Here is a 13,116-nt window from a genome sequence, read left to right as displayed (position 1 = left end):
TATTTTTATTTTATTTCTTTAATGCCGCTCGATTATTGCGCCTGCATTGCGGCCGCAGTGTTGGCTTTCATTCTACTCTACGTCATTTGTACGGTTCCGTTTGCAGAACAGATATTTTTCTTGTTCTTCAAGCAGCATGCATCTCTCGTGTATATTTTTGCGCATATAGTTTTTTATCAATAGGTTCCGCGAAACGCAGACGGAAAACACATGTAAAATTCTTGCTTGCCCTTCAAACAAATAAAAAATCTACCCGATCCGGCCCCTGTACTCAGATTTACGGAAAGTATTCTTATAGAAAAAGAAAAAGTTCGCGGTTCCGCCGGAAAGGCGAAGTACCGATGCGACAGATTAGCTAGATAGCTGTACGAAGTAAGGATAGTAGCTCTATCGGCTGTATGAACTTGTACGTAAGCTCAACGAGGAGGTAGAAAGAAACAGACACACGGAGATAGCGCTGTGTTTGTGTGTCTGGTTCTTTCTACGTCCTTGTTCAGTCGCGCTTACACATTCTATTATGGATTCAAACCAACTAGCCCGTCAACGTGTTTTAAGTAATTTAACCGACACGGTATCACGCGCGCACAGATATATGAACACATCGCTCGATCACAGCGGAAACTCTGTGAAAACGCTGGAGTTGGTAATCGCGGCAGCAGCCGCGAGCCAACTGACCTCCGTGCATATGTCGCTTCAACGCGTACGAAACGACAAAAGTGCATAGGGAGCTACCGGCACTACAGGCCACTGTACCGGCACTACGCACGCTCTGCAAACATCGCAGATCACTTGCAAGACACACGAGCGCCGGCAACGCGTTCCTACGGCGTACAGCAAAGGCGTTTACAACGGCGTCCGCGATTCGTGGCCAACGCCGTAGCAGAAGCCGCGGTTGTCTCCACTCTGTACGGAGCGGAGGGCGAGGAGGACATCGAGGCACCGTCGCAGCAGCCGGAGAAGAACGCCTCTCCTCCCTCGCCTCACCCCCTCCCCCCTGCCTCGCGCGCATCCGGGCCGCGTTCCTCGCTCGCGCACATTGAACCGCGTTCGCCAACTCACCCTCTCAAGCTTTCACTCATGCCGAACCTCACGGCGACGGCAGAAATCCGCCTGGAGTGTCCATATAATTGGTATCGCAATAAAAATGCTACAGCGCAACGTACATTCCATTCATGTTTCTGCCTTCCTCGCGTAACAGAAGGCGGAGTAATTGTTCTTTTATCGCGGTCGCACCTAGGGTGCCGAAAACAGTTGTAGGTAGCCATTATATATGCTAATCTTTGGCCAGTAAGCCGTGTGAAATTTTTTGTCCAGTCCATGCATGCGTAACAACAACGAAAAAAGAAAGGCGGCGCTGTAGCCTAATTAGTGGCTACATAGTGGACATGACGTTGCGTTGTTAAACTCGAGCTCACGTACGGGTTCAAACTAGGTCGTGGAATTCGATGGGAACGAAATGGAAGGACACTCGTGTACTTCTGTTTAGGTGCACGTTAAAGTGATGAGAACTGAACAGGGTTCTTCATATAATCATATCACCAGACTTAAAACGCCAGAAATTAAAAAAATTAAAATATACAAGAAAAAAAGGAGGTAGCTGCGTCCTTCGCCTTTTTTCAGGTGTGTAAACGAAAGAAATAATTCTCGAGCCTGATTTCTGAGAAAAACGTGTTGCGCTTATCTCATATCATTCCCAACTGTACGTCCGCTCAACTAAGCAGCTTCTGTATTATAAACTGCTGCTTTCAGTTATCCGGTGCGCTTTCATAAGAACAATACTGAAGCAATTAATGAAACGGCTCATGCCTCACATACACGTAGAGATATTTGTAGCTGTGTTCGTTGAAGTGTGGTACCACATTGGGCACACAGTTTTAGTGGGTTGCAGACATGATGATACTGTCAAAAAATGTTTTCCTAGCCTGAATCAACTTAACAGATTTACAGACTTCCCCAAAACAGGCCGTTTATATTGAATGACAGCTAGGAACTTGTTCAGCAGAGCCGATTAACACGCGTGCGTTAATTTTCTCAGGAGCTGGTGTGCCTCTGCGTAACAGCCGCAGCAGAATCATTCGAAATAAAAGTCCTCACTTGCATCGGCCCCTCACCTTCGAGATTTCAGAAGTGCTGTTATCAAAATTAAATTATGGGGTTTTACGTGCCAAAACCGCGATCTAATTATAAGGCATGACGTAGTGAGGGATGCCGGAAATTTCCATCTCCTAGGGTTCTTTAACGTGCACCCAAATCTCGCGCTTAGCAATCCAACACCATAGCCACTAAGCAACCGCGGCAGGTAAGTGATGCATTATATACGAACGGAGACGGCTATCCGATAATTTTTATAGTGAAGTCTGAAGTCGAATACAATCTGAGTAGCAAACACCATTCGATTAGACTGTTTCTACTTCATTTCACCTGCTGGCAAGTTGAAGGAGATTGTCAAACAAGGGACGAAGATTACGTTGCTAAAGACTTCCCAGTCTCCCCGATTCAGACTGAGTACATAAGCAATGTCTTTCCCTAACACTGCTGTTCATATTAACGTCCAATAATTACCTTGATTCCATATTTTTCGGAAAGCTCGATTGGTTCACCTGGGGCTCGTGCAGCTTTTAAAAGAAACACGTTTATTCTGGTCGGGATATCTCACTTTTTCAATCCGTGTATTTACAATATTTGACAATTTCTCCCTTACATATATGTTGTGGACATATATGTACGTCTGTGCACATGTACTCCTATGGATTTACCTAGATTTGCATTGATCATCTGCATTTCTTCGCGCCACGTAGTTAATAAACCTGATTTATTTCACTATAATATTGTTTTATTTGATCACTGTTCCCGATCAGTATTCCACCAACAAGAAGCGAGCGTAAAATGACAAGATATCAATTTTTCTTACGGAGCTACATGTTGCAGATGGGCTGCTTCTGTGGCAAAAATTACGTGTCACTTTGAGAAAACAATGTTAAATATAGCAGTTCACCTGACTAAAACTACAATTGATAACGGTCGACAAGAGTCGCGGACGCAGCAAAGCAAGGAAAACCATAAAAAAATTTACTGCACATACTTTCTGCGAGAAAAACTGGGCGTCCGCTGGCGTCCGCCCAACCAAAGCCCGCTCGCTAGCAGACGACACACTTCATAACAACATCAAAATAGAAGACGCCATGTCTTACAACCCATGCCTCAAATATGTATACTTAGCAACATGGTGTCAATAGAAATTTGCACTTGAGATAAAGCGCCATTACAGGAGCGTACGCACACAATCGGTCTCAGCGCCCGCAGCGAAATTGGGCCGCGAAGCGCGTCTCCATCCCAATACAGTTCGCTCGCAGCGCCCTCGCAAGATTTTTCCACACGCGGCGCCTCAGAGGGAGAGCACCGTAGCACCGCTCGTTCCACTCAAATTTCCTCCGATAAGTGCTGGACAAACCCTCATGACCGGGACCGCCGGGACGTTTAAACAGTTCAAACGGCCTGTACTCGCCCTTATCTGATTCCGTGTGCTCGTCGCCGTTTCAAATTTCGGCTGCGCGTGGGAGTTTTCTTGAACCATACTTTTTTCGTGCGAGGATACCGCACAGCCGCCAAGATTGAGGAACTAGAAGCAGCGGCGCAGGTATGTTTCTGTGCGGCCCGTGTCATTTTCCCGAATTGTGCGCGAGTTTCTTGATTGTCGTAGCTCTGAAAATTAGTTCTTCGGCGCATGTTTTACTACTTGCTTTACGTATAAGGAACTACGCAATTGTGTACGTGAATTCGGTTTCTTGTGCCGGCAGCCGGTTGCACGTCGCCGCTGTCGGCGCAGCGTCGCTTGTTTACGCGGCTGTCATCTTGAAACTTGATGATGTGCAGTGAGCTAGTCGGATGACGCCCATCGCGTTTCGCGGCCGCTCAGTGGTTCGGAGAAAGCGAGGGGCGGCGGTCTTGGGCTTCTGTTTCCGTTGCCGCTTTGTATTCTTACGGTGACATTCGAATCCCATCGACGCCTTCCTGTGAAGCTGAGTCACCCTCGTGCTAGTTCCTCGTTGCTGTTTCAGCGGGCGCGTTAGTTTTCTCGCGCTAATCGCGATTTCTATCTGCTAGACATGTGTGTTCTGTGTTTGCGAGCTACTTGTACGTTGAGGAAGCCAACTGCAGCGGTCCTTGCAGAGTCTCTTCACTCGTGTGAAGGTGCGCCAGAAGACGCCTAACAAGATGCCGCCGTCGTCTCCACGGTTTGCAAAACGCAAGATACAGGACGTGGCCACATCAGAAGCTTCCGCTTGTTCCGGTGAGAACACTGTTTTTTGTTTTGATTCTGTCCCTGCCGCATACACATCGCACGAACAGCAATGTGCTATTGCTTTCGCAGCATTCTCGCGAATTGTTTTTACTCGTTGTCCTTGGACGCTTGTTGACTATTGCCTGTGATTATAACGTAGCCTACATGATCAGCCGCGACAACTTTCTGACCTGGTATTTGCCGAAGATCGTCCGTTCTGTAATCTTTAATTGCGTGCATATGGGCAAATTGGTATAAGTTGCGCTTATGGGCTGCTTATCACCCTGTAGCTTTGGTCAAGAGATTGCATTCTTTTTCTGTTTACTTTAGACAGCAGTACTGTCTTCAAGAAGATCTGTGCAGTAGACCTGGGAGAGAGCCTGGAAACTGATAAGGATAAAGAGAACGACGTGCCCATGCCTTCAGTTGAACAGAGTGAGTATCATGCTACCACATTTACAATTTGAAATGCATGTTTGTAACGTGCCCTGTGTTAACTGCAGCAGCACTGGTGCACTGAACTAGTGAGCTGAACATGGAAGCATGACTATTTTGTTGGTTGGAAATTTTGTGTCATGCTCACAAGATCAGCATTTGATAACATTATACCCATTATGAAATCGCTGTGCTAGAAAATGATTGGAAGAGCAATATCCTTTTTTTTTATTTTATGCCTTAAATGGCAAGTGAGTAGCTATAATAGCGATGTCGTACGACCACTTTTGGTCACGATCAAGCCCAATCCGGATCAAAATTCTCGACCGCAGTTAGCTCCCTCGCGCAGTTTGCTCAAAGGAGCTGATTGCGACCGACAAATTTGATTCGGATCAGGCTTGATTCAGATCAGGCTTGATCGTGATCAAAAGTGTGCCATGTGACACCCTTATAACTTGATTACCTTGCAATCTAGCTACTCACGACCAAGGCACAGCTGTTGTGAACAGAACTGAAGGCCATATGTCAGCATCTTATATGAAAATGTTGTGCAATCTTAGCGAAGATAATTTTTGTACACTATGTAATGAGGTATGTGTAATGGGGACTTAGTGTTGGCCTAACTGTCTTTTGATTCTTTGTGCCATTTGTGGTTTAGATGGCATGCATGCAACACATTCAAATTGGCGAGTGATCACCTTGTTCACGATAGCAATCTTGTCAGATTTTGAAAACAATATAAACCGAATTACTACGCTCTTGAGCATTGTGAATATCTTAATTAGGTGAAAATTGCAGAAGAAATTGCCATGACCAAGTGCAACAAATTGCTGTGGACGTATCTGCTAATAATAGTAGCTTTTTTCTTTGTTGTAGGTTTTTTTTTCTCTTTGAATTCTCCCTTGACAGTAATAGACTTACCTGAAGTGTGTTGTGTCATTGTGGGCAACACCGTGGGTCTGCTGCACACTGCAGCAATCTGTTTTGCACACTGAGTCAAGGTTCTACATGACTAATTGCTAGCGAGAGAAACCTTACATGGCTCTTAATGGACTTTCCTTTGTTTTCGAGCCATGCAATATTTTGTGGCCACTTGATTGCATTCTACCTAACAGAAAAATGTCTTGAAATTGATAGATAACAGAAAGGTTTATGAAAAAGTCCAAACTTTGTTAATTTTTCTACATTTTATAGTCGGTGTAAACACATAAAAAGTTAAACATAACTCATACAGCAAGTGTAATCTTTACAAACAATGCCTTCTCAACCATTCAAGAAACTTTGATACCAATAAAAATAAGATTGGAATAAAAAATCGTAAGCCATTCTACTCTCTGACGGTGGAGTTTAGCACACGAGACAAAGGTGACAAAATTTTGAACAAAGGTACGAACGTGTTCACTGTCCTGATCAGTGGTCATAGGGACGATAGGTATGCAAACACATTGTCATATTACCTCTGTTATTAAGTGCATCCGTCACGTAGGGCAATGAATGGCTTATACCCCTTTAAGCAATTGTTCATACCACTGTAAAAGAAAAAGAAAAATGTTTCCAATGTGGCCTTCCCAATGATGAAAGAGGAGAAATGAAATTCTATGGTGGAATGGTGAGCAGCAACAAAGCCAGCTGTGGAAGATGAGGATGCTCGAGCCATTGCTCAGGATGGTAGTTGCTGATAATGATAGTTGATGATGATGATGGCAATAGTTCCCTCTTGCCAATGAATGGCTTATACCCCGTTAAGCAAGGAGCGGCAACAGAGCCAGCTGTGGGAGGAGACGTCTATGAACGTGTAAGCAGTGGCACGACTGCATTCGCACCGAGGGACGCCAACGAGCTAGTTTGCAGGTTGTTGACAGACAACGGAAATGCCCTAGCCATATACTGTAAAAATTTTTTTCTGGAGTGACATTTTTTCTGCATCTGCAAAAACGAATTAGGGGGCCAGAAACTGAAGAAAATTTTTTTGGCTGGAAGTATGCTACAGAAGCCACTTCTCACTATAAACGAGATCAATCATAATTTTTCAAAGAGAAGTCTGAGATGATCGAGTTCTATGTCTGGTGCATTTGGTGTGGAATGTCCCAAAACAATTTATGCCCTTCAGAAATGCGAAGACATCTGCGGTGCAGTCATCAGATTGGACATCAAAATATAAAGGGTAAAGAAACAAGCACTGACATTTGAAGACTGTGGCTCTGTGTTCGTAGTTGGTATAGTAGTAGTAGTAGTAGTAGTAGTAGTAGTAGTATAGTAGCTGTTACTGTAAAGATCATTATTGAGTGGCCATAATTTGGGCATGTGCCATGAAGAGTTGGGCTTTCTGTTGGAGCAGCTAGTGTAGATTGCCATTGTTTTTATACCATTCAATTAGTGTGTTTGTACAAGTCAGCAACAAGTAATCTATTCCAGTTACTCAAAGGAGGCTTTGCATATGCATCATGGGAGCATTGATAGTTAGACAGGCAGACCCACTGCTCCCCCCCCCCCCCTTCTTTCTTTACAATATTTAGACCTGTAAAAGTTGGTTGTCCTAGTACCCCCCAATTGCCACGCCACACTTGGTGGGAATAGCCCATAGTGGAAAGTCAAAGGGAGTTACTGGATTGAAGATTCACTTTTCGAGGCAGTTGACCTTCAATTTTCTGTTTCTATAAAACCAGCCCTCACTTAAGTTTCCTTTTCGGTACTTTCACACTGTCATTGGCTGCAATACATGTCAGTGCAAACACCAGTTTCAAGCTGCTCACCACGTCTTAGGTGCCAAGCAGAACCATACCTGCCAACTCTCTTAAGCATTCATGAACTTTGCATACTTGGGCATGTTTTAGGATTTTACGAATGTTCCATCAAGTTTGGTGAAAAATAAATTACGTTCACAAAAATGTCTTTTGCATAGGTCCCCATTGGTTTATAAGTTTTCTGATGCATGGTGAAAGAAGTTTGTACAGACTAGTTCTTGAAACAGTTGCTGAAAAAGTCACTATGATCTGAATACGATTATCACTATTTGCTGTGCGGCATCAGAAGTTAAATCATGTTTAATAAAGTGCATATGTATCCTTAAAAATGCGAGGGCTCAGGGCAAGCGTTTACAAAAATATTTGTGCTATGCCCTCTCTCCCCCTTTTCGACGAGCGATATTTTACGCATTTTAAAGCTTGCAGATTGACAGGCATGCAGAACACAATACAAGAGGATGGAATTGCATTTTCCGCTTGGTGCGGAACAGTTTTATTCAAGTTTGTATTTGCTGCACCTATAATGTATGTTTGTTTGTATGTTACCTATATAGTGCCACGAGGTGAACACCCAAAAGCAGAGCTCCCTAAGGTGGCTGCCCTGGTGGAAGCAAAAGGACACACATCCAATGGCACTGGCACTGACCAATCAGTTGTGACAATGTCAGTGGCGGCAAGGGCTGCCCTATTCGAGAGTGCGATCTCCAAGTCTGGGGGCAACAGTGGCCGGGGCACCCTTCCTCTCAAGAGGCCAATTTCGAGACCCCCTCTCAAGCAGTCCTTCTCCACACTGAACGTGGGACGCTCACACTCTACAAGAACTGATGGTCCTCGCCTGAATGCTGCCGCCAAGTTGTCTGCCCACTCAGCAGAGGAGCTGAGTGCAGGTTAGTAGATGCATGCATGTAATGGCTTAATTGCTGGCAAGCAGTTTTCAGGGTGCGCTGCTGTTTGTGCTTTGCTTATCTGTAGGTATTGCGGTTTCATCACATCATCTTTCACTCCAGTGTGCAAATGTTGATGTACAACAGTTCCTTAGTAAAAATATGGCGTCAGCTCGACTTGCTTGAATAATTGTAAGTGTATATAGTGCTGCGGTTCTACATTCATGTATAGTTATACTGCTTTACTGAACAGTGCTTGTCCTGTCTCCTTCGTAGTTCACTTTTTGCTATAATGTGGTCCAATTTTGTGCTATAATGTCTGTCAACTGGTCCAGTTTCTTGCTGTGCTGTAGACTAAAACAGCTTGGGATGTTTCCGCTGCGTGTTTGGGTGGGTTTGGGTGTTTGCGTGGGCGAGTGGGGTCTCTTAAAGCAAGTTGGCATGCAGTGACGTGATAGCGAAAAAAATCTATGTAGTTGTCTTGCATGAAGTACCGATTGTCGCGTACCCTGACCTGAATTACAACCAGAAATTTCTGTCTGAAAAGGGCAATATAAAAGGCAATAAAAAGGGCAATAGGCCAGAAATATTGTGGGAGCAGACGGTATTTGCTAGAAAAACACTTGTTGGGTATTATGGCAGGAGTGCCAGGCTAAAATCCTGTGCACCAGCCTTGCCGTAGCTGCCAGCACCGGTGAGAAATTTCTGAGCAAGTAAGGCTGATCCTTCTGAATCCATGCAGTTCATTCTGTAGGTTGCACGAAATTGCCATTACAACAAGGTTTTCCCAAGAAACTGGTGATGCAACAGTAATAAACATAGCCTGAAGCAATGGGAAGGCAAACATTACGGTTTATGTTTGGGGGCCCTGACCAACACTACTATGTTACTTTGTAGATCTCCAAGCTGCGTCATAGAGCATCACGGAAACACGATCTTTTCATTGCAAGGCTTGAGAGTGAGCTAGTTTGAGATTCTATAACACCCATACTATATGGGCACAGAAAATGGCATTAACTTCCTAATGACTTAAGATTTAATGTCACTTGAGCGGTGCCACACATGCCAACCAAATGGGATTCACCTTAATGCCATTTGTCACTGAAGGCGTTTGCCAGAACTAATTCTACTGAGAAATGCATACTCTCGATGCTATAGCTTGCTTAGTGTAGTTTACTTAAATAATTTGAAACGACATCCTGTTGAGCTGGAAACAAATTTTTCAAGTGTTTAAAAGGGGAGGAGGGAATGAGAAATAAATTTTTGTTTCTTGCAGAAAGGGCTGCAATTTGACACATACACTGCACATTGCAATAAAGAGAAGTCTAAAATTTCATTAACATATCTTCATTAGTATTTGTTTTATAAGAATTTACAAGTTCCTTGAATGTGGAAAGCCTGGCACAGTAACGAAAGAAGTTAGGGAACTGGGAATACTTTGTATGTTTGCCCAAATGTCTAATCTACATAAAGTGCTGGATTTTTTTTTTTTAGTGCTCTGATAGTTTTTTGCTCAACATGAGATGCATGTGACGGTGTTTCACTGCACAGAGCCATGTAGTTATTCTGAAATAATGAACTAATGGAAAGATAAACATTTCAAGAATGTATTGATGCACAGCACAGTTTATGGCTCACAGCAAAACAAACTGAATCAAAATAGGTCCAGCCATTGTTATGCTATGCTTTCTACGAGCGAGGTGGCTGAAGGACTAGCAGCGAAGCTGTAGTGTGTTTTATCTGAATCGAGGCATCTGTGTGTATTATTATTGTTGTTGTTGTTGTTAAAGGACACAGACAACGAATACATCTTTTGACATCTTTTGAGTTGTGCCATCTGGCCAACATGCTGCACATCAAACTTGAACCACAAGTGCACCGTCTCTATGCCGTGTCCCTCGCGGAACTCCATCTCGTGCTACACTTCGACTCTCTTTTGTTGTTGAAATTCTACTTTTCCTTGCACTTTTGATTTTCATTGGTAGAATTCTTCAAAAGAAGTCTACCACTTGATACTGTCCAAACGGAGAGAGGCATGCGTCTTGCAGTATGCTGAGGATGACTCTAAACAGTTTGTTGCTATACACAGCACAAGTCATGGGGTTGTTATTGCAAACGTCCACTCTGTCCACAAGCCGCAGGTCGTCAATTGCACGCTGCAATGATTCGTCACTGCGAACATGGATACGCTCCAGTAGCTCGAGGAGGCGTGGCCAATGAACTTCGGCCGCCAATAATGTGAGGAAAGCTGTGGGTTTCCCGATCTGTCGAATCGCTGCGAAAACCTTGCGCTTTCACTCCATCTAGTAACTGACTGTTTGGCACACCCTGTATGAACACCATATTGTTATCGATGGCATCCTGCAGAAAGTCGCCTTCTTCGTGTTTGTGGGTAATGCGATCAGTGTTGGCATTTGCACTTAATGTCACCATGCACTCGACCATGTTATGATGCATGACTTTCATGGCCATATAAAGGATGTGGCATGGTTCAACGCCTTGACGATTGGAGTGCCTAATCTCATTGGTCGCCTTTGCGAACGGCATGGGGTGCGCACTCGTTATGTTAAGCGGCTGACCGATATAGATCTGGGGAAATGATAGTTTCTCTGCATGTTCATGATAGAGGAAAGATGGGCACCTGGTTCTCTCTGGGGCTATAGCTTGGTAATGCATGTTTCATCTAACCCGGCCAAAGCACCCCATTCGTCGTCGTAGACTAATGTGTGGGCTACCGCATTCATCGCTGCTGCACACTGCACCGGGTCCCCGACATCCTCCACCTCTACCTCATGTTCAACCTCATCGTCATCACCATCGTCTTTATCATGCTCCGGAATGGTAGCCAGTACATGGTCATCAATAGTGATGTTATGGTATATGTACAAAGGCGTATTCACAAAATATTGTAACTACGCCTTTATATTCGATTTCTTTACTAGACCTCGGCGGTATGTAGGCTTCGTCAAAAGATGTTTAATGTGAACGTCTATGGCGAGATCGTTTCCTATGTGACATAGTAAACAGTTCACCATCTCTTGAACATTGATAGGCACATTGACGACTTGACCCTTTATGCTGAACTGGTCGTTACTGAGTGATGTACCACCATAAATGGCAGGCGAAGCGCTATCAACCTTTCTTTGACCACATTCAGTTTCGGGAAGTGTGTGTGAATCGGAGGGTATGTGTGGCCATTGACCGTAATGAAGCGCGGTACGCCGCCATTGAACAAAGATTCACAGCATGTGCCACACACACACGTGCCAGACACGCGATCCGATGGCAAACGCCATCCTAATGCCTTCACCGCACACTCTTGCTGAGTCTCGTCAGACACGGTGTCAAGTCCGCTCAAGTCCGACTGAAATCACATACGTCGCATGTGTGTTCGAACATATTGTTCACAAACTCCCGCTGACACCGAGCCGTGATGGCGGTGAAATGTTCAAGCGGGTTCGTGTATTGTCTTTGCTCTCCGTGGCATCAGTCGCATCCTCTTCCCCAGCCACATGGCGGCCTTTACGCTTCCACTCCGCGTCTGCCGCACGCATCTCGGTAGTGGCGTTTTGTCTACGCTCTCGCTTACGTTCTCCGATGCTTGCAAGGTCTCGTTCATCATGGATGCGCCATAGATCATCTTCACCCAAGCCTTCGCTATGGCGTTCCTTAGCAGCTTCATGGCGCTGTCGTTGATATTCGCGTTGCCGCTCCCGTCGACAAACTTCAGGCGCACACAGTGGGGCTTCGTTGATGGACCCGCTTGACGACATGGACTCATCGATGTTCACACGATTCACCTATGCTGCTTCACGTCGCCGACATGCATATGCGTGCTGTTGCTCCCGCCGTCACTCTGCATGGGCGCATTCTTCCTCCTCCGTATGCTCAACACGCGTCAAGCCCATACCAGAACTCTGTGGAAACTGCCAACAGTGTTGCCAGCCTTTGAAGCCAGTTTTCTCCAAACTTGGCTTTAATTATTCTCTAGATTTCCCTAGATTTTCACTAACTGCAGTTCAGTTTGCCAATGTGAATTCTGTACACAAATATTCTGTTATGTAAGTACACTTTGAAATTCATGTTTAAGTTTATTTCTAATCTCGATTTGAAATAAAGTTTTACTGAACTACAGCTGAAATTAAGTTGCTGTGCAAGTTGTTAGTTGAAGAACACAGCTTAGCATGAAGTAATTTACTGGTGAACAAGTCAAGAAACTTTTCTCAATACGTAAAACAAGACTTTCACGGGACCTTTTTGGGATTCTGCGGAAGATGGGTACCCCACCTCTCGTTACAGAATGTAACAGTGTCAATGCAGTGTGCCACTTCAAGACACCAACGTAAAAGATGTGGCTTAAGTTTTCTTGTTTGTCATGCACTTGTCTGCTGCTCAGTGCCAAGACTGACTTGTCCTACTCGACAGTATAGTATGTATCCGTTGTTACAATCGGCCAATTGACCTTCTAGTCTTTCCTTCCCCACTGCGTCGAATTGCTTTGTGAAGCTAACAATGGACAGGCCTGCGGCGCCACCAAGGCAAGACACGTTTGTCAGACCAAGTATTGTTTGATGGTCCACTGTCGTCTTCATGGGCCAATGGGAGCAAGAAACTCCTGGAAAAGGTTGTTCTAAGGCATTTCATCATAGACTCCGGTAACCGCCACGGTCGTTTGACAGATGCTTCAGCTAAATGCGGGGTCATCCCAGGAACCAACACGCGCCAGCTTGAGTCAAGCGTGGTAATCCCCGTCTACAAAGCTCTCCTCCTT

The 13,116-nt window shown here is 44.8% G+C and overlaps 1 protein-coding gene across 4 annotated transcripts in view; it reads left to right on the top strand.

Moving 5' to 3' along the window:
• The first annotated feature begins 3,449 nt into the window (after positions 1 to 3,449).
• LOC126540547 (uncharacterized) overlaps positions 3,450 to 13,116 on the top strand; it is a 73,764-nt gene continuing 64,097 nt past the window's right edge. For 3 of the 4 annotated variants that reach the window (XM_055076110.2, XM_055076109.2, XM_050187380.3), the window contains exons 1-4: positions 3,450 to 3,637; positions 4,171 to 4,291; positions 4,613 to 4,717; positions 8,016 to 8,348. In XM_055076110.2, the coding sequence (XP_054932085.1) occupies positions 4,216 to 4,291; positions 4,613 to 4,717; positions 8,016 to 8,348 (514 nt within the window). In that variant the 5' untranslated portion in view covers positions 3,450 to 3,637; positions 4,171 to 4,215. Of the gene's footprint in view, positions 3,638 to 4,158; positions 4,292 to 4,612; positions 4,718 to 8,015; positions 8,349 to 13,116 lie in introns of all 4 variants that reach the window. The other variant, XM_055076108.2, reaches the window with a different exon arrangement.

This window comes from Dermacentor andersoni, chromosome 2, assembly GCF_023375885.2.
Source record: "Dermacentor andersoni chromosome 2, qqDerAnde1_hic_scaffold, whole genome shotgun sequence".
NCBI lineage: Eukaryota > Metazoa > Arthropoda > Arachnida > Ixodida > Ixodidae > Dermacentor > Dermacentor andersoni.
Note: the sequence above shows the minus strand (reverse complement) of the source record. Positions and strands in the feature narration are given on the sequence as shown.